This window comes from Giraffa tippelskirchi, chromosome 14, assembly GCF_054371585.1.
Source record: "Giraffa tippelskirchi isolate mGirTip1 chromosome 14, T2T-mGirTip1v1.2.pri, whole genome shotgun sequence".
In the NCBI taxonomy this organism is placed as follows: domain Eukaryota; kingdom Metazoa; phylum Chordata; class Mammalia; order Artiodactyla; family Giraffidae; genus Giraffa; species Giraffa tippelskirchi.
In genome coordinates this window covers 68,547,566-68,569,653 of record NC_137288.1, presented here as the reverse complement: position 1 = coordinate 68,569,653, position 22,088 = coordinate 68,547,566, and the positions used below count along the sequence as shown (strand labels likewise).

Sequence of the window (22,088 nt, the reverse complement as noted above, 5' to 3'; positions counted from 1 at the left end):
TTTCTTTCTAGTCCAACTCTCACATGCATACATGACCACTGGAAAAACCATAGCCTTGACTAGACAGACCTTTGTTGACAAAGTAATGTCTCTACTTGTCAATACGTTCCATTTGTTTATTTTTATTTCCATTACTCTGGGAGGTGGGTCATAGAGGATCCTGCTGTGATTTATGTCAGAGAGTGTTCTGCCTATATTTTCCTCTAAGAGTTTTATAGTTTCTGCAGCTCATGCAGCTCAATACCAGAAAAACAAACAACCCAATAAAAACGTGGGCCAAAGAACTAAACAGACATTTCTGTATAGAAGACATACAGATGGCTAACAAACACATGAAAAGATGCTCAACATCACTCATTATTAGAGAAGTGCAAATCAAAACCACAATGAGGTATCATCTCACGCCAGTCAGACAGGTTGTCATCAAAAGGTCTACAAACAATAAATGCTGGAGAGGATGTGGAGAAATGGGAACCCTCTTACACTGTTGGTGCGAATGCAAACTGGGATAGCCACTATGGAGAACAAGGTGGAGATTCCTTAAAAAACTGGAAATAGAACTGCCATACTACTGAGGAAATACACACTGCACACACACCGAGGGAACCAGAATTGAAAGAGACACGTGTACACCAATGTTCACTGCAGCATTGTTCACAATAGCCAGGACATGGAAGCAATCTAGATGTCCATCGGCAGACAAATAGATAGATAAGTTGTGGTACATATACACAGTGGAATATTACCCAGCCATTAAAAGGAATACATTTGAGTCAGTTCTAATGAGGTGGATGAAACTGGAGCCTACTATACAGAGTGTGAAGTAAGTCAGAAAAGAGAAACGCCAATACAGGATATTAACATATATATATGAAATTTATAAAGATGGTACCAACAGTCCTATATGAAAGGCAGCAAAAGAGACACAGATGTATAGAACAGACTTTTCGACTATGTGGGGGAAGGCGAGGGTAGGATGATTTGAGAGAATAGCATCGAAACATGTCTATTACGATATGTAAAACAGATGACCAGGGCAAGTTCGATGCAGGATACTCAAAGCCAGTGCTCTGGGACAACCCAGGGCGATGGGGTGAGAAGGGAGGTGGGAGGAGGTTCAGGATGGGGGACACATGTGCAGCCATGGCTGATTCATATTGATGTATGGCAGAAACCACCACAATGTTGTAAAGTAATTAGCCTTCAATTAAAATAAACTAATTAAAAAATTAAGTGATGTAGTAAGGGCAGATCACAAGTTATAATATTTTCTAGAATTACTATGTAGACTTTTATATACCTTGCAGCCTGAGTTGGATGTAATTGTGTATAAAAGCAGGGACAGATCTAGGTTCAAAGCCTGGTTATAGCACTAATAACGCTGTTACTTCCTCTCTTTTAACTTCAGTTTCTTTGTCTATAAAATGGAAATGTTCGTGCTTATTATTGGAATGTTGTGAGGCTTCAGTGAGTCAATGTATATAAATCCACAGTGACTGGTATGTTCAAACATAGCAGCTATTACTAGTAGGAATAAAATTGATATTTTTATTGAAATAAATATAATAATTTTATTTTTTAAAAATAAAAACACTACATGCAGTAAAACTTCAAATACCTAGGCTCTTTAATTAAACACAATTTAAAATACCTTTGCAGCAAGAGGGACAAAGCACAGCAAAATGATTTATTATAAATCAGAAGGGTATGTGTGTGCATTTATAATATTATCTTTTACATCATTCTCTGCTTTAAACTTTCAGTGGTTTCCTACTCTGCTTATAATAGGCTGAAAGTTCTTCCCTATGGACCCACAAAGTTAAACATGGTCTGGTTCTTCATTATCTCTAATCTCACTGGGAACCAGTCTCTGCATTCACCCCTGACTCCACTGGCAGATGGTGAAGGACAGGGAAGCCCCGTGTGCTGCAGTCCCTGGGGTCACAAAGAGTCAGACACGACTGAGCGAGTGAACAGCCACCACCCGTCCTGACCTCAGCTGTCCTGCGTGCGCGTCGTCTAGTCCCGCCCTCACCGGTCCTGCTGCTGGACCTCCCTGGCTTCAGACAGCCACGGCGGTCTCCACTTTGCCTTCCAGGTCCAGAATCCCTCAGACACCGCATCCTAAGTCACCATCACAGCCTCCCTTTCTCACCCTCAATCGCAGCATCCTGATGTATCTCCCTCCTTTTCACTATTTTAATATCATGCTTATTTATGTATTTACCAGTTTATCATCCTATCACCTACAGAATATTACCTTGTGAGATCAGAGACTCGGATTTGCCCGCCACTGTATTCTTGGTGCCAAAAGCACTGTCTGGCATGAAGCAAGCACGAAGCAGCTGATTAATCCACCTGATCTACAGTAAACTGCTAAGGCCACAAAAATCCACCCTCACTAAGTAAAGTTGGCTATATTCTCTAGACTTTTTTCTGAAGTCAGAGACACACACACACACACACACACGAAGTCAAGAGCTTACAGGGACTCTAAAAACAGAACTATCCACACACTACATAGTTTAAATGACAAACGCCACACAGACCCAGAGGCAGACGTCCTAGGTCTGTGTTCTGGCTTTGCTACCTACAAAGCCATGTGACCAAGGGCAAGGTCTTTACCGCTCTGTGTCTCAGCGTCCTCATCCATGAACTGGGGCAGTAACAGGAGCTTATAGAATTGTGACAGTTGATCAACTGAGCTGCTACATAAGAAGTCCTCACGAGGGTTCCTGGCACACTTAACAAACGTCAGCCATTATCATCGTCAGTCAATTCTACATTTTCCTGTCACTTGTGAACACTGTCAAGTCAGTGCTCTGCAGTAAAGACAGGGCATTAGAAGATGAGAATTCACCTCCATGGAAGTTCTCCAGCATGAACAACATGGTAATCTCTAACAAAAGGATTCTTCCTGGCACTGTTCAGGTTCCTGCTGGATCCTATTCCCTGGAGAAAAGCCCAGGGGAGACTCCCTGAGAGTGTTTCAGGGAGAAAGCCATCTCAAACAGGTTGATGCTAACAGCACTGGTGGCCAAAATAGACACTGCTACCCCTACCCCAGGCCACGTGCATTCAAAAAAATCTTTTGGTTACATAGCAATTTCACCTTATAAAGATTTATCGCTTTCAACAGAACTGCAGTTACTTTGACATATATGTAATGCGAAAAATAACTTTGTGGGCAAGTGGAAGGGAATGGCCTTATCAGGACCCTAGACTCAAAAGAGGGATGCAATGGCTAAAAGCACTCAAGCCTCAGACTGAGCCCCTCTGCCCCGACTGCACCACAGATCAATGTTGGAGATCTCTGGTCTGGTCAACCTGCAGATCACTGGGCAAGTCACCTACCTCTGTGCGCCCAGGTGTCCCCACCCGTTAAATACAGGGAATGGACAAAGGGTCTCTAAAGTCCCTCTAAGCTCTGTGATACTGAATTCTGTACACGTGAGAGAGAACCATTCCCCTGGTACCAGCTGGCATTATAAGAGGGGTGCTCATCATTTGAGTTACCTTCAACTACAATTAAGATGACAAATAATAGCGCTACCATCCCGATGACGCCTCACTGTAGGAAAACTATAAATCCACGTTAACCCTGGTTGCCTTGAGTGGCACCTGACTAAAATAAGAGCAATTCATGTTTTTAAACAGCTCTCTCTACCTCAGTGTGTTTTCCACATCTGTAGAGATTTTACATCTAGGAGGAGTGATGGGAAAGGGCCCAAAGGCAGGGAAGACACTGATCGAAGAAGCAAGACAAGTCTCAGAGGTGTAAATGGCAAACGCCTGCCAGAAATGTCATCTTGTTGTTAATGCAAGTCTTGTAGCTATTTTTGTCTCTAAGTAATTACTAAGGAGAAGTCATAAAATATTGTATGAACTTTTGGGGAATGACACAGAATTTAATAAACATGTAAAAAATGATAGTGCTTCTTAAAAAAAAAAAGTCAAAATAGGAGAGTGACAGCTCAGGTCACTTTTGGTGAAGCACTGGAGAAATAAAACGGAGGCGCTGTTTCAGCTGCAGTACAGACATCAGGAGAGCAGGGCTGCCCTCCTAAAATACAACCTCTGCCTCCGCCCCGTGCGCCATGCTGCCCTTGCCCAAGTCTCCCAGGTAACACATGTCATCATGGTCACAGTGCCTCTGCTTAGTGAGTGCCACGGGCAGCTAATGCCAGCTAATGCCATGGACAGCGAAGACGCTCTTTCACAGAGCTGGATGGAAACTTGGTATTGTCTATGTGAATACTCTCGTTTTATAGATGAGACAAACAAGAGTCCCGTAAAGGATTACTAACTTATTAAGGTTGCCAAGGCAACCTGCCCATCTCCAGGCTCCAAGTCAACTATTCCTGACAGGTCTTTTAAAGCTTGAAATTTGGAGACTTTTGTGAATAGGAATCTATGTTCTCTTAATTCTCAGATCTGCATAGAAGGTCAGATGACTAACCTTTAAACTCTCCCTGTTCCCTCCCCTTTTACTCATTCCCAACCTCAACAGTAGGTTTCCCAGATGGCGCTAGTGGTAAAGAACCTGCCTCCCAATGCAGGAGACGCTGGCTGGATCCCTGGGTCGGGAAGATCTCCTGGAAGGGGCATGGCAACCCACTCCAGTATTCTTGTCTGGAGAATCCCATGGGGGGAGGGGCCAAGGTCCATAGGGTCACAAAGAACTGGACACAAGTAAAGCGATTTAGCATGCGTGCACACTCAATAGGAAGTAAAACAGACAAAAAACATTACAGATGAGTGGCACATTGGAACAGAAACCAAGGAAACAGAGGTCCCTACCATTCTAAACTCCCTGGGTCTATTTCCTATCCTTTTTTTTCCCCTTCCACAGATAAAACTGGGAGAACTGGCCTGAGAGCCAAGAATGAAAGTGAGTAACAAGTCAAAATCATTTTCTTTCATCTGGAAGCATTTGATAAACCAACTGGGGAATTCATGATCAGAGGAGGAGAAAGAAGTTACTTTTCCTTCTCATTATGTCTCTTTACACTTTCCTGTTTAAGGGCAAAAACAGACCTGATGCTGGCCTCCTGGGGCCACTGTGGTCACTGACGGGGGTACTGACGCTTTAACACACAGAGTGCATCTTGGCTTCACACAGACCTCCCGGCCCCGTCTGTTTCCAGGGGCCTCCTTTGCTTGTCTCCCTGGCAGAAAAACTCCAACCTGGACCGTCCCAATGGCCCTCAAGGCCAGGTCTGCTCCTAAACCAGAATAAACCAGAAGTAGGCTTGCCCTGACCCTCTGGTCTTCTGGGTAGGCTTCTCAAGGTCGGGGAATTAACGTGTGTGAGTGAGGACAGCTTAGGAGAGACATTCCTAAGGACTTAAGAGCACGGTTTTACACTGCAAATGCCAGTACCCCCAGCAACTGTACTCAGGTAGGGGGGAAAAAACTGAATCCTGACTGATAATTCTGGCTAGTGGTAAAGAATTCACTTGCTGGTGCAGGAGACGAAAGAGACATGGGTTTGATCCCCAGATTGGGAACATCCTTTGGAGGAGGGCATCGCAACCCACTCCAGTATTCTTGTCTGGAGAATCCCATGGACAGAGGAGCCTGGTGCGGGCTACAGTCCATGGGGCTGCAAAAAGTCGGATACGACGGGCGCGACAGTACGCACACGCAAAACTTGGGTGTGAAAACCCCTCCACCCCCAGTTCTCTCCAATAGGCAGAATTATCAGCTCAGGAAAAGGGAATTTGGAATCACACAGTTTTCACCTAAGCTGGGGAAGTCTGGTCTGATCTCAGCTGAGCCAACTAAGAGGGTGCCATATTGCCACATGGAGCTTTTAAATATAAATTTTAATGACTTGAAATAGAATGATAAATTCCATTCTTCAGTCACATTAGCCACAGTTCAAACGCTCGACTAACACACGTGTTTCTGGCGATGGTGGCCCTGCTGAGACACGTGAGGGAGGAACGTGCTTCACTGATTTTTCCTTAGAGATTAGAATCATGTCTATCAGCAAACATCTGTGAAAGGTATAAACCCTCCATCAGGGAATGGGGCTGTATGGAATTAATTAATAACCAGATGCCCAGTCTTATTCCTTAAAGGGTGAGAAGCCCTGGTTAGCAACTTCGCTACCACAGGACTGCTCTGCACTCCTTTCTCTCACGACCAATGAGACAACTTTCCTAAGTTCTTGTGTCTAAAATTTGATGATATTAAACATCACTGAATCCACAGGCCACAGAGCCTTGACAGTGGTCAAGTAGCTATTAAGAAAAGAGCATCCATTATCTGCCCACAAAATACATTCAAATGCTAGCCTCCATTTCACATCCTCACACCTGTGATATTATACGACGTTAACTGTGCAACTTCCCTATGAGTGTCCTACACAAAGGGTCGGACATACACCTGAGAGCGCCTCAAGCCCTGGGGTCAAGGCCTTGTCCACTGAGAACATGCCGGCTGCGCTCCACTACAGCTTAGAGAGTGATGCACCCTCACCTCTCTTTTTGCTTCCCGTGTGGTCCATCTTGAGGACTGTCCTGGGCTCCACAAAGCCAGTCAGCTTTAAGGAGCAGACACGGTGCTCCAGCGCACACTCACCCTGGAGATTCAACACTGGGAGGCTCCATTACTCAACTGGCTCAGTTCACGGGCAAGTCCTCAGTCCTCTCTGAGCTCACTGTTCCACTCTTGAACCGGTTGGTTTCTATTCTGGCCTGGAGCCTTTCCTTCTCTGAAAGCTCACTCTTGCCTCTGCCCAACTCCAAAGGTAAAAATATTCTACTGACTTAAGTCTCTGAAGAGAAACACTCTTCTATCCTCTGAGCATTCCCCTCAACCTTTCAGAACCAATCTGTGCTCATTCTTTTAAACAAGGAATTGCTGGAGCAAGCTGTTCAAAAATTCCAGTTGCACCTCTTAAGAGAATATCAGTACATAATTTGCCTATGATGTGTGCGTGTGTTTTGATGTCTATTTATTTGGCTGTGCTGGGTCTTAGTTGTGGCATGTGGATCTAGTTCCCTGACCAGGGACTGAACCCGGGCCCCCTGCACTGGGAGCATGGAGTCTTAGCCACTGGGCCACCAGGAAAGCCCCCATGATGTGGCTTTTATGTTAGGGAAAAGGGTGGTTGGGGACACCCATGTAAGAATTGGTCAACCAACCAACACTGTCTAAAAATGTGAGGTGATTACAACTTCAGCCTGAAGAGCATGGAGAGAAGACCTACTGATGTAGAAACACATGAACAGTCTTTCTGCACAAAGGCGGAGACATCCCTACGCTCTGTAAAAGGACAATCAGGTTTCTGAGGGCTCACGGAATCTGTCTCGAGCGCACGGCCACTGTCCGCAAGCATCTTGGAGCTTCAGGTTTTTATGCAGAAATAAACAAAGATATTCTAATGTTACTACTGCTGTTTCCAATCTTTGGGAAAGGAACAAGCTTCAAAGCTTTCCTCCTTAATAGCTCCCCTGAGTAAAGAGGAATAAAGTGCTTGCCGTCACGGTCCTTCACAACAGATCTTCAAGAGCTTCCTGGGTAAGATGGTCTTTCTTGGTCTTTAATAGAGGGTGATAGTTACAGCTTCAACACAGTGGAAGGCTCATACTAGGTGGTTTGGGCCATTTTAGTTTATAGACGATTTATGCTATTTCCTCACATAGAGTATTTAAAAAAAATGCCCTTGGAAGGCAGAAACATTTGACTTATTCTCTCTTAGTTGCTATTGTGGGGGGTTTTCTTGGTGGCTCAGACAGTAAAGAATCTGCTTGCAATGCAGGAGACCTAGGTTTGATCCCTGGGTTGGGAAGATTCCCCTGGAGAAGGGAATGGCTACCCAACCCCATATTCTTGCCTGGAGAATTTCATGGACAGAGGAGCCTGGCGGGCTACAGTCCATGGGGTCGCAGAGAGTTAGACATGACTGAGTGCAATGAGTAGGTGCTACTGTGGGCACTTCATGATGCCCCGGGGAAGAGGGAGGAGGGCTGGAACACGAGGTCATATATGTCTCACCCAGGGAGGCCTTGGCCCCCGATTCGATTGGTATTGGAACACACGGGAGTCACCTTTCAGCTCAGTCACGGTCAACAGCCCCATCCTTTTGCTATGCGTCTGAGCACAGAGGATTACTAGCAACAGCACACGTGCCGACCCAGTACGGTTTCTGAAGCCAGAGTCTTTCCAGCTGACAAGTTCACTTAGGACCAATAGCATCTTATCTTTTGTCTCTGTGACCGAGAAAGCCATAACCAAAGTCATGGAAACACCGGTCTGTGTAGATGAAGTGCAGGAGAAACAGCGTGTACAATTCCAGACAAACACACACGTGATTACAGCCAAAGGATGAACTTGAAAGCAAGGACATTCCAGTGACAAGGAGAAGGGGTTTGGCAGAAGCAGGAAGCTGTTTTCATGATGTGACAAAGGAAGACGAGATAAGAAAGTAGCTGGCACGCTGATAGGTATCTCTAGATGGTTCAAGGACACCTGGTTTTTACAATTAAGTGATCTCCTAGCCTCTTGAAAGGACCATCTTCTAGAAGGGGTTAGATTCACAGTATCTGTGCTTCATCTCAGCCTTCTCCACAGTGTGGAGGAAATACTGCCCTGAAAATAACCCTGAACTGCAGACAGAAACTGCTGTTCACTGCATGTGTTATAAAGCAGGCAACCGTTCTTACCGGGAGATGACTAAGGGGTATGTCCACCTGTCCCAGGAAGTCGTCCCGTGTCTGTTAAGAAGAGAGAAAATAATTAGTGTTTTCATCTATTCAGTGAGTGTCAACAATCTTAAACGTGTTTAATAGAGAAAGATCCAGGGTCTGATCTGGAAGAGTGGTGGGGATGGGTTGAAGGCAGAGGCCCAGGTGAGCCACAGATGGTCGTTGCTTTGGAGATGGGTGAGCCCAAGGCCTCACACACCTGATCTTCAGCTGCCAGACACCCTGCAGGGCATCGATCAACCAACAGACTGGAGACAAAGCCTCTCTTGGACTTGGGGAGTGGGCGGTCACCCAGGGAAGGGACACCTGGGACTCCAGAGGGCTTGGGGGCACAGCTGGCCCAGTTTAAAGAGAAGACGGTAAAGAAATTCTGGGGCCAATTTTCATGAATATTTATAAAGTGTAATAAATGAAAGAGCTCCTTGAGAGCTGAGTCATGGGAAAGAGTATAGAAACCAGTTACTAATACATCTTGTACATTACTTATTAAAAATGGCCCTGAACTTTCAACCTAGTAAGTATACTGCTTCAGAATCTAAGTTTGTGGATTATCTACTGGTTATATTTTTGGACACATGGTACTTCTTCCTATCTACATCTACTGCACAGACCTTAATGAAATTTATGTGGATAAGCTCACACATGCCCTTTCCGACTCTGGGAGTCATGGTTAAGTCTTAAAGTTAGGGTCGGGGCCCTGGCCTGGACCCCCGGGGGTCCAGCAGGTCATCTGACACAATGTCCTGCTTTAGGGGCATGTGTGTCACAGCCCCTGATGACCAGATGGCCCGCGACGTGAACGGCAAGAAACATGACGATGACTTCTGCTACCCTCGTCAACCTCGTCAAAAAATAAACACACACAAAAAAAACACCCACATTCAAAATGCCTATGATAGTTAGAAAGTTCTGCACAGACATCATCAGACTCATCCCACTACCAGCTTGAGGAGGAACCTAAGAGAGAACCCAGACTTCCAAATTCCAAACTCTGGGCTCTTATTTTCAGCCTTTACTGTGAAATTTTCTAATTTATAAAATGAACTTCACAAATGCACTTGAAAAAAATTCTCCTCTTGCATTTAAAAAGTGGCAGCAGGTAAGTGTGAACGAGATTTACTGCAATGATTTGCTCCATACTTAGGATGTCCTTTGAAGTAATTTTTAAAATTTGATTGACTAGAAAGCTGTCTGTCTCCTCTAGAACACGTGAAGGGTAACGAAAGATCAATGTCACCACTGGCTGAGCATGCCAAAGCCTGAGAAGAGTCCCCATCCTTCTGATGAGGCTCTGTTTTCGTCTATTTCCTCAGATACATCTGCCTCTGCCCATCATGCACAAGGCCGTAAGGTGCCAAAGATGTACCTCTTAACATGCAACAGTCAGCACAGATATCTTCACTGTCCAAACAGTTAGGGAGCAGTCCCATTCTGAATGTGGCTGATTTAACTATAGTGTAAATGTCAGTTAATTTCACTATTAGAAGCTCAAAGCTGCCTGACTCCTGACTATAGACTGTGTGTCTACCTAATGAGAGTAATGAGGTTCTGCCTGTGTCCCTCTCCCGTCCAGCTACTGGTGCTGATGCTGTAAAGGAAAAGGACACGGGGAGACAACCATCAGAAGGAGAAGGTTTGATCCCAGAGCTCTGTTTCACAATCTGCTCTCTTTGGCTACCCTAGCAATTGTTAACTTGAAGTACATCTTCACAAAAATTCACCAAACATCCACGTGCCTGCGCTGTTTAGTGACAGAGATGTTAGACTTCTCAACCCATCAGATGAATTCACCATCTGAATCCAGAGACAGGCGCTGGCCCCTAAGGGGTACAGTAGCAAAGCAGGTGCTGCCTGAAGGGCACACCAAATCCTCAGTGAGCAGCTGTAGTGGATGGGCACGATTATTATGCCCATTTTACAGATGGGGAACCTAGAGACCAGAGAGGTTCCTAGCTGAGTAGACTGGTTCCAGAGTCTGGGCTCTTAACCAATACTCTGTCCCGCATCTCGTTACCAGCACAACTCGGCTGGGCACCAGCCTTGGGCTTCTCGTCAGGATGCCGGCCCTCAACAGTGTGGATGAGAAGGGACTGATGAGAGCACCGTTTATGAGGCTTTGGGGAGGACGGTTCTGCCTAAAATGCCCATCTGGCATGTTATCTTTAAGAAAACCTCTGGTTCCAACTTGCCTCCATTCCTCAAAGGAGCAGTTTAATGGATCCCCATGGTACTCGCTGCAAAGCTAGATGGCTTCAATTGTACCTTAACAAGATTTCTCGTTACATTAAAAAAAAAAAAAAAAAGAAACACAACAGTTCCTGTCACAGAAGAAGACGAGGCAACCTCACCATTAAACACAAGGCTCTTATTTTCTGGTTTACATCAAGGGTAATGGTAATAAAATCATTTAAAAAATAAAATGGGGATCAAGAGTATAGAATAGCACATGGTCAAGAGGAATTGGCTTAAACAAGTGATTCACCAGTCACTGGAACACGCTGGTGAGATCTAGGTTTCAACATCCCACTGCTGCCAGAACTACAGACCTTTCAAGCAAAGCAGAATATTTAGATTAGTGACACTACCCCAGTGATAAAACGTGCCTCCAATATCACTACTGAAGAGTGCTAGGAGCGACCAGAGAGTCAAAAGGTGTGGCCTCTGCACCAAAATGAGAAGCAGGGCTATTTCCAGGACACCTGGGGGTGCTGATACGGCAGGGTCCCCACCTGCGGGCCCAGGAGAGCCAAGGTTTGAGGCCATCACAACATCTCGAGGTCACCACTGCCACAGGACGACACCCTGCACCAATGTTATGAAAACACAATATTCAAATCATTTAAATAATTTCCATTACAAAATGACTTCCACCAAGCATCACGTTAACTCTTGTTGTTGTTTAGTTATTCAGTCTGTCGACTCTTTAGTGACCCCATGGACTGTAGCCCACCAGGCTCCTCTGTCCATGGGATTTCCCAGGCAAGAACACTGGAGTGGGTTGCCATTTTCTTCTCCAAGGCATCTTCCCGACCCAGGGATCAAACCTGCATCTCCTGCATTGGCAGGTGGGTTCTTTACGCTGAGCCACCTGGGAAGTTCCCCTGTTAACCCTAAGTGCTTGCAAAAACCAAATTACTTTCCACTTCACACAGTGCATACTGACATTTCTTGTGCTCATTTTTAAGTGGTAAATGCTGTCAATTTCAACCTCAGTTACCTGTCACGCTGTTCCAGAGGCTGAAAATGTGCAGGCTAGAAACACAATTATAAATGTTCCCTTCTGACAAGCCATCAAATATTTTCCCAATGTCATGACAATGCAAAATGGAGCCCTTGAGATGTGTCGCATAAGGGGAAACAAAAATCTATATTCCATTACTGGAAAAGTGAAATAAATATACCAGACACTATCTCAGAATTTGTGCTCCAAATGATGATTAACTACATATAGGCCCACTTTCCCCCATTCCCCTTTAAAATAATTGCTCCTTTTTAAATAAGAAGGGACAAGGGTGCCATGTCCATGGAGAGGTGTGTGGGAATGTCACTGGGCCCCGAAGCCTGGGGACCATCACAACAGCTCCAGGGAAACCCCAATACAGCCCTCAGGCATTTCTTCTGGTGCACACTGCGCAGGAGTTGCCAGCCTTGAACTGGACACCAGGCTTAGCTGTCCTCACAAAATAAGTGACCATCAATTTCTCAAAGAACACACCCATTCAAGAAACAACACAGATGGTTGGTCTTTAGGTTGGAACTGCACTTGAAGGATGTGATCTGAATCTTACTATGTACTGATGACCTGAGGTCACCGTGCAAGCACTAGGCTAGGACTGTGCATTCCACATCCAGGCTGTAGGGGAGCAACAGGAGTCTGTGGGGAGAAGACCCCGCAAGTGAGGGGTGCGGGCAGGAAAAGCTTTTCAGAAAAGGCTGTATCAGAAAGGACTGGCGATTGTCATATGGCAAAATGACCCACAGGTAGTATAGGAGCTATACATGAAGGCAGTGTTTTTGTTTTAATTGTGAGTTGCAATCCCACTAGTAATTCATAAGAAGCATCAATGTAATGGAATAGAAAATATTAGAGTCTCACATGAAATATAAGTACTGTTTCAAGTAATGTTTCAGTTACATACATATAAGAATGCATGTACTAAGTTGTCTTGTAAAATTCATCTCTTATGCCCTGCCACAATCACAAGTTTGAAAGCTACTCAGTGTTGGCAAATAAAACCATCCAGTGCTACCAATGTCACAGAAATCATTAAGGAGTGATGAGAAAACTATATTGAGAATTTCTCAAGACAAATGGAAGAGAAGTAGAGAGGAACCAGGCATTAGCCACAGAAAAGGAATTTAAGAGTAAAGACATGGAAAGATTGCTGATGTTTAGTTGCTAAGTCATGTTCAACTCTTTCGTGATCCCACAGACTATAGCCCTGCCAGGCTCCTCTGTCCATGGGATTCTCCAGGCAAGAATACTGGAGTGGGTTGCCACTTCCTTCTCCAGGGGATCTTTTCTGACCCAGGGATCGAACCTGAGTCTCCTGTCTTGGCAGGCATATTCTTTACCATTGAGCAACCAGGGAAGCCCTGTGGAAAGATTAGATCTTCATATACTATAAATCAAGGTAAACCTCCCAGCTCTAAACAGCGAGACAGAAAAACAACCTTTGTTTTGCTGCTAAACCAGTAAACACTGCTTCCTCGTGAGGCACACAGCACCCCAGCACCGACCAGACAGGGAAACAGGTTCTATTTTTAGAGTGACTTCTGAAGCATGTACTTTGAATTATTTAAATAATGAATGGCTTGGTAAACTTTTGCAGAAGCTTTTAGACAAAATGTCACAATGTAGTGACTCTCTTCAACAGTCTCCTGTCTGGAGAGTCACCTGGAAGTTGAGATTTACTGAGTTTTAGGTGCCGTCTCATTCCTCAAGGGAGCAGGAGACACCTTTGCTGCCACGTCCGAAAGGATGGAGGAATATCCTTTCTTGCACATCCTCCATGCACTCCAGCTTCTGTCCTCTGACAGCAGAGCTGCCGCAGTTTAGGAAGCCAGCATGGGTTTGGTTCCACCCACCCCACACATCACATGGTCCAACACGTTACCACCTGGTGCCTCTGACTTCCAAGCCTTTCTGACTTTGAATTGTTTCAAAATACATGGTCAAAGTTACCTTAATCAAACAGCCAGGTGGCATTCCACTAAAAAAATAAATAAAAAGGTATAGTGATGACAACCCCCTGAACACACGTGCTCTTATCAAAATCCACTCGACATGCACTGAAACCCAAACAAAACCCAAACAAAACTCAAGGGATATTTTTTGCACAGTTTTCACCCCATCAGCCTCTCTGCCATTTAGTTTTTAGAGGTCAGGGCTGAAACCTTCCATTCACTAAAACAGAACAGGGTGTGTCCTGGAGATGCCGGCTCTTATTTCTAACAACAAACAAGACCTCCCCATCAACAAGATGTCAGGCAAACTCACAGGACTTTTATAGGCTCCCGTAAATTCACACTGGGTAGGCGGGCAGAACCAAACCTTGCTGGCTGGATGTGTGATCATGAGCACCTCTATTTTAAGGGACACTCTGCTTGAAATTCAGAAGACAAAAACAGAGGTGGGGAGAGAGCAAAGAACCATCCCGCTGGCAAAGACTATACCAGCTGAGCAGAAGCAGCCTGGCTTCAATGAGGAGCATGACCAGACCAAGGCAAACTGGGCTGAGAAGCCAGAGCTCTGGGGGCTCTGGGGGCTCCGGGGGCTCCCTGCTTCTCCAGGGGTGTCCTGCTTCCACAGGAGGGGTGAGATGGGCTTGACATCCCCCCTCCCTCTAGGGGAGTGGTGGTGATGGTGGAGGAAGTTCAAGGGCACAGACCAGTAGTCCTCTCCCCCCTCCAAGGGTGAGCATCTTCCAGGCCAGAGGTCAGCTGAGGGCCACAGGAATTACAGCCTTCTGCCAAACCTGATACTCTGAACTTGTGATCCAGTAAACTCTGGGAGTACAAACACTGGGGAAGAGACTTGGGAACCAGACGTATGAAATGTGAGCAGCTCTGCCGAGGTCACTTCAAGCAGGGGGTCACCCACAGGCAGACTGCACTGCACTGGGCCCAGCCTGAAAGGCACAGACTTGGTGCCCTCACCGCGGAGGGATGGAAACTAATCGGCCCTGCGCTGGAGAAACGTAACAGGAGCCACATCTAGAACGTGAAAACGTCTAAGTCCTGATTGAGAAAAATAAACAGGTGGAATTAATTCTAAGGATATATTTTTAGTTGACCCAAGACATTCAAAATATTATCATCTCAACATGTAATCAACATAAAGACCATTAATGAAGCCTCTGAAATCCGGCATAGGCTTCTCGCTTACAGCACACCTGGCTCTGGATCATCTGCGTTTCAAGTGCTCTGTAGCCACGTACAGCGGCCATGGCGGCCACACCTCAGAGATACGAATGGACGGCGGCAGGGATGGGTGCGGGGCAGGGGGGCCGGAAGAGACTGATTCTATCCGGGGTCAAGGGCAGGTGTGACCTCTCGACGGAGGACATCTTCACACGGGGTCAGAAGCAGGAGGCTGCCAGGGGGACAGATCGGGGTGGAAAGAGGATGCTGTGAAGCTGGACTGGGGAGAGGCTCGGGGGCCTGAAGAGAAGACCAGGGGAAGGGGGGCCTGGGGGAGGAGGGGAGGTGATGAGGCCCCATGCGGTGATGGGGGAGCACAGCACCCTGGGGGTGAGAGGCCACATGAGGACGTGAGGGAGGGAACAACTGGCGAGGACTGCGTTTAGAAAGGTCCCCGGACAGCGGAAGGGAGAACTGACCGGAGGAGAGGACTCTGGAGGGAGGTGTCAGGAAGAGTGTTGAGTTGTTCAGATGAGACCACGCAAGGGGCTGGACCACGCGGGGGTCCGAGGGTGGGGTTGCTGGTTCAGAGCATCCTGCTCCCGGAACCCCCTGGACAGCTCGGAGGCTGTTCACCGTGTGACAAGGGAGCGAGCACTCTGACCCGTGTGAGGTCCTGACTGCTGTGCCCACGGGAGCCACTGTCACGGTCAGTACACGGCCACAGGGAGAGCAACGGCTCGGACGTGACAGAAGGCAATCCTGGAAGTCAGTGGAGGCAAAGGCCAGGGGTGGGGACAGGCATGGCTGGGCTTGGGGGTGCCTCCCACCCAAGGCAGAGGGGCTGCCTACGGGCCGTGGGGGCATCAGCCCCACAGGACCACTCCAACATTCATCTCTTTATTTCATCTGTAAGGAAGCGTCCCCTCCAGCCCAGACGTGCTTGGTAACACAGGCTGCGGTCTACAGTTGTGTATCACTTCACAGCACGGAGATGGCCACGGCCAGTCACCCCTACGTGGCCTGGGGCCTGGCCTGGTGCTCTCTCACATCTGCTTCAGAGCTGCCCAGCTGCACAACAGCTCCCCACCAGCGGCCCTGACAGTTCCCTATAAGGCTACCTGATCTTTGTCAAAAATGCCCGTGGAGAAAATCTTGGGCATCACTGTGAAAAGGATGTGGTAAATTGTGAAAGGAATGGTAAATTTGCTGAATAAACATCAATTTTTAATGACTATGACCTGCTGTAATAAGATAAACATTCTCATATATTCTACTTGTTACAGGGCAAACTGACCCGACATTAAACTTCAAAGTTAAAAGGAAAATGTGTCACTGGGTTCATTTAACGACACAATACTGTTTCACTTTGGGCTTCTGATCTGATCACACAAAGCTGTTTTCATTTTTCAAGATTTCAGGATATAGTGATTCTTCGCAGGGTAAAGGTCTCATTCCTTCTCTGGAGAAGTTTAAAAACCAGTTTTTCTGCAAGCAATTTTAACAACAGATTAAATGCATAAAGAACAAGAGAAAGTAAAGATAATTCTGGATTCTGTACTTTATCTGTGAACTTAGCTACCAATAAACTGATTTAATTATCTGATTCACAGCTACCTTTAGTAACCAAGATACAGTGTAAAAGAATGGTCAAATGATGGAAGACAGTGCACGTAGGGACACCATGGGTTCAATGTCATTTTTATAGTTTGATTTCATTAACAAGTTTACTGTTAAAAGGTCTTCCTCATACTTCAAGGCATTTGGAACCAGCAGTCTGTGTCCTTGCTTTGGCCGTTCAGTAGTTTGGGCATGTGGAATATTGTCCTTAAGCAAAAACAGATCACATGGAATGTAAGTGCAGTGTGGTATCTTTCTTGGAATTTTAATGAGTGATGACTCTGAACTAGAGCTAAATAGGTTTACACAAGGACACTGACTGATTTCCCTGGAGCTCTGGCATCCCAGGTAGTCCTGATAAGTCTCCTTCTGCATTGGCTGTATTTTGGCTGAAATCCCATCTCTGGCCAATGAAGTGAAGTCGCTCAGTCGTGTCCGACTCTTTGCGACCCCATGGACTGTAGCCTACCAGGCTCCTCCGTCCATGGGATTCTCCAGGCAAGAATACTGGAGTGGGTTGCCATTGCCTTCTCCAGGGGGTCTTCCCGACCCAGGGGTCGAACCCAGGTCTCCTGCATTGGAGGCAGACGCTTTAACCTCTGAGCCACCAGGGAAGTCTGGCCAATGGACTCCATCAAAAACTGCCTGGGGGAGAGTTCCAGCCATACTCTGGTAAGAACTTCAAGACTGCAGAGAATAATAAGCTTATGTGCAGCTCATCAATCGTGTCAGAAACTGTTTTTGGCAGGTTGAGAAACCTGCCCAAGGTCCCTATCTGGTCACGTGGCAGCCAGAATGTGAACCCAGGCCGGCTGGCTCTGGGATCTATGCCATCACCAGCACCGCAGGGTTAACCTCACACTCCATGCAGGCTTCCCCGCCCCCAGAAGACCTTAGTTTGATGTGCTGCAGCGCCCAACTCCAAATCCTCTCAGCTTACATTTGCCAGATACAGCCCCTACAACATGCAGACGCCCAAGGAACATACTCTAGGAACACTGCTTGTCATGTTCGTATTCTTATATGTGTCCTTCTCGCTTTACCTGTATTTTAAAATGAAAGTGAAATGAGTAAACTATACGTTTGGAAGAGAAATGGCATGGAGCTGACTACTTCTTATTATTTTACTAATCCCTTCCCTCTGCCCCAAAGCTGATCTCTTGAGACTGCAGCAGGCAGACTCAGAGGGTAAACGAAGACTTTCCAGGGGACCGGGCAGGGACAGTTTGAGAGAAATCATTTTCTCAACCCCTCCATATGGCCTTTTCCCTATACTCAATCTGCCTGAGAACAGCCTCTGTCTCCTGCTGCCTTGCCCTTCCTAAATCACAACTCCCTTCTCCTGCTTTCCAAAGAGAGGTGTGCTTCTCACCCTTCCTAATCTCACCATGGCACAGTTTGCTGGGTATAAAAACCTCTGAAACCAAAACGAAGGACCATTTGCAAAGGCACAGCTCCCAAGCTGAGGGCACAGAAGAGAGACTCCTACTCTCCCTGGAAGAGGGGCTCACAGAATGACAATGTCTTGCATCCATCCATCTAGTTCTCTTGTTTGATTTAAAAGATGAAATCAGATGTTTAAGTGACAGGAAATAAGCCTGATATGGCTGGCTCAGGTTTAGCAATAAGCTCGATTTGGTTAACTCAATTTTATGGCAGCTATTTTCCATAAAAATAGCCGGGTCTGTGATCACCAGATGAGAAAACAAAAATACTGGATATGTTATGAAATACATTTGAAGCTCACACACAATACTTCACACACTAAAAATTACATCTTTTGCAACTACTGGACTAATAACTTATTGAATTACTGACAAATAATAGATGTCATCTTAAAACATATGTGAGAAACAGTTCTTCAAAATTCTTTATTAAGGTTTACTGAGTAAAAAACATTTGGAGACTAGGGTTTAAAGCATACAGTTGATTATGAAGTCAGGCCATTAACCAGGTGGTTATTTAAAAAGTTTCCCTCAAAACTCATTAACTATCTAAAGCTTCCTCCTCCAGGCCACAGGAATGTAGCCATAAAAACGAAAAAGTTTCTCCTTTGCACACTACTCTGTTGAGAACAATAGCCTGGAGAGGAAACCTTCAAAGCTTTGTGAAAAATTAAAGCAAATGTTTACTTGTACCTTTCAGTTCAGTTTAGTTGCTCAGTTGTGTCCAACTCTTTGTGACCCCATGAATTGCAGCACGCCAGGCCTCTCTGTCCATCACCAACTCCCCGAGTCTACCCAAACCCATGTCCATCGAGTCAGTGATGTCATCCAACCATCTCATCCTCTGTCGTTCCCTTCTCCTCCTGCCCCCAATCCTACCCAGCATTAGGGTCTTTTCCAATGAGTCAACTCTTCACATGAGGTGGCCAAAGTATTGGAGTTTCAGCTTCAACATCAGTCCTTCCAATGAACACCCAGGATTGATCTCCTTTAGGATGGACTGATTGGATCTCCTTGTAGTCCAAGGGACTCTCAAGAATCTTCTCCAACACCACAGTTCAAAAGCATCAATTCTGCGGCGCTCAGCTTTCTTCACCATCCAACTCTCACATCCATACATGACCACTGGAAAAACCATAGCCTTGACTAGACAGACTTTTGTTGGCAAAGTAATGTCTCTGCTTTTAAATATGCTGTCTAGGTTGGCCATAACCTTCCTTCCAAGGCTGCAATCACCATCAGCAGTGATTTTGGAGCCCCAAAAAATAAAGTCTGACACTGTTTCCACTGTTTCCCCATCTATTTCCCATGAAGTGATGGGACCAGATGCCATGATCTTAGTTGCACCATTTAAAATAAGAAATTGGAAGGATGAGGAGAAATGTCAGTTTAAGATCCCAGTAGGTGTGAATTTAAGACCAGAGAGGGGGGTCCTCTTCTCCTCACTCTAACCTGGAAGGACATCCTGGAAAGCAAGGCCTAACGCCACTTCCTCCTCCTTCTGGTCGTCTCTTCAGGACAGAGTAACAGCCACAGGTAACCTGAGCGAAGCCCTTCTGAGCAGGAATGGAGTTGACCAGGGGCTCCTGGCCTGGCTGGACGTTACCATCTCCTGGGAGGCTCTCGGATCCCTGCTTCCCAGGCCTCACCTGAGACAATCGCATTCCCAGTAGAGAGGCCCCAACCTGGGTGAGTTTTAAAAGCTCTCAGCTCATGCTTATTTGAGGCCTGGGTTGACAACCAGTGAGTAAATCTCTTGGTTCTCCTTCTCAAAAGAGCAACTGTGATTACCTGTGACACTGGTAGAATTACACTGATTAGCAAACTGATAATAAATGGCAGTCTCCCTTCCTTTGTGCCTCTGCTGTGCTCCCAGAGGAGAACTAGCTGGATTGATTTACACATGCTTGGGCCCAGAATGTGGATGAGATGGGGAAGGGGATAGGTTTCTGGCCGCCCCTGGATGGAACCCTCTGCTGATAGGGCTGGGATATTAACAGAAGCAAGACCCACAGGTGCTTGGATAAAACACAGAGATCTCGCTGGTCAGGGCCAAGGCCTATCTGCTCCCCATTCTAATGCTGGGGCTAAAAAGACAAATCCCATTTCAAAACAGAATTGGAGAATGTGATCCTTGCGAGGGACCTCAAAAGTCATTTACTGAAAAGTATCTGAGACTCACCTCTCTGTCCATCCCTCAAGTGGCTGCTCACCCTGCCTGGTTTTGAACAGCATCAGGGATTAGAAGCTCACTACCTCCTGGGTTGGCTGAAGGCTTTGGACCAGTATATGCCTAATGTCCCATGTCTATCTAGAAACTGCTGAATAGCCAAAGGCAAGTTTCTTAATCACTACCAAAGGTCGATCTTCTCATCTGTAAAGCACAGATAGTAACGACTGTATTTTGTATAGTCACTGGGTATTAGATGGGACAATTAGATTCAATAACCTAGGACTTTTCACCCTCAGCATCACTGGCATTTGGGGCTATATAATACTTTGTTGGGGAGGGGAGCATCTGTCTATTCTATGCATTACGGGGTTTTAGAAACACTTGGCTTTTACCCACAACATCCACAACACGCAAAAGCAACCCGAGCCCCCGAGTCATGACCATAAAAATTGACTCCACAAACTGTCATGTCTTGGGGTGGGGGTGGATGACAAAAGTGCCCCCAGTTGAGAACCGCTGTCCAAGTCCACTTCCCTCCCCCGTACTCATTCCATAGGTGCTCACAGTATCTTTTGGGTAATTCTGTAAGAAGGTTCTTATGATCTGGTGTTCATTTTTCAACTCCCCCCACCCACCTCGAAGCAACAGGGAAGAAAGAAGTTTAACTTTCTATACCAAGAAAGTGGCAATGCTGAGATCTGAACAAGAGTCTTCTCTGACTTCCATTCTTTCCTCTGTTTCTACACGTTACTTCTTAGGGGCCAGCTAACTCTGTACATGGGGATGGGATGGCTTAATCACTTATTTGAAGAAAAGTTCCATCCTCATCAGTTCCAGCTGGTTTCCCTCTCCTCCCTCCCCCAACCCAAGGAATTTCAAATGACAGATCTGCTAGCAAAGGTTCATCCACCGGACTATTTCCTAATTAATGGGTAAAACAGAGAGGGGGACAGAGTTCACTGTGTGGCTGCCAGGAAAATCCCCAGGAAGTTGAGATTGAAGGCTGAGCTCCTTGCCTGAGTGAGCTGTGCTTAAGATCAACAGCAGAAGCTACGCAGTTAACAGGAAGGAACTGAAGCTCTGGGCTAGAAATGTTTCCAGACAAGGAAGCATGTTGTAAAGAGCCAAAACTCAGAGCACACAGTGGGGCTGGCGTCCAAGCCAGGAAGGCCCGGAAACACGGTGGAGAGAGTGTGAGTGTACCTTAGGTTAAAAACCACAGGGGAGAAAAATGCCCCCAACATGCCCTTCGATGTCACATCAAAAGTCTGGATCCCTCAGACCACCGAAGGCAGAAGTAGCATCCTGGGCGCCAGACCTTCAGTCTACTGATGCCTCATAACACAAGGGAAACCTGGAAGAAGGCTGTGACTTTTTCTAGGACTCACGGGGGATGAACACTCAAGGGCTCACCACGCCGTGCCAGAAGTGGACACACACCCACATCATTTGTAAAACCCACTAGCCCCGGAGCCAGGAAGAGACTAGCGAGGCTGCTCATGCTGATTTAAGTGATTACTTAAAATCTGCACTCTATAGGACTTCCCTGGTGGTCCAGTGGCTAAGACTCCGTGTTCCCAATGCAGGGGACCTGGGTCTGATTCCTGGTTAAGGGAATAGATCCCGCATGCCAACGAAGATCGAAGATCCTGAGTGCCGCAGCTAAGACCTGGCACAGCCAAATAAATAAATAAATATTTTAAAAATAATGAATTCTGAACCCTGGATGCCTCTCCTGCTCTACCTTACTCCTGGCCCTGAAACCCACCT

The 22,088-nt window shown here is 46.2% G+C and overlaps 1 protein-coding gene across 28 annotated transcripts in view; it reads right to left on the bottom strand.

Moving 5' to 3' along the window:
* The window catches only part of NEDD4L (NEDD4 like E3 ubiquitin protein ligase), a 429,120-nt gene that overhangs the window by 77,174 nt on the left and 329,858 nt on the right, over positions 1–22,088 (bottom strand). For 27 of the 28 annotated variants that reach the window (XR_014074940.1, XM_081562954.1, XM_081562953.1 and 24 more), the window contains one exon: positions 8,676–8,726. Coding sequence is in view for 23 of the 28 variants with exons in the window: in XM_081562954.1 (XP_081419080.1) it covers positions 8,676–8,726 (51 nt within the window). In the remaining 5 variants the exon portion in view is untranslated. Of the gene's footprint in view, positions 1–8,675; positions 8,727–15,112; positions 15,226–22,088 lie in introns of those variants that run through there. The other variant, XM_081562959.1, reaches the window with a different exon arrangement.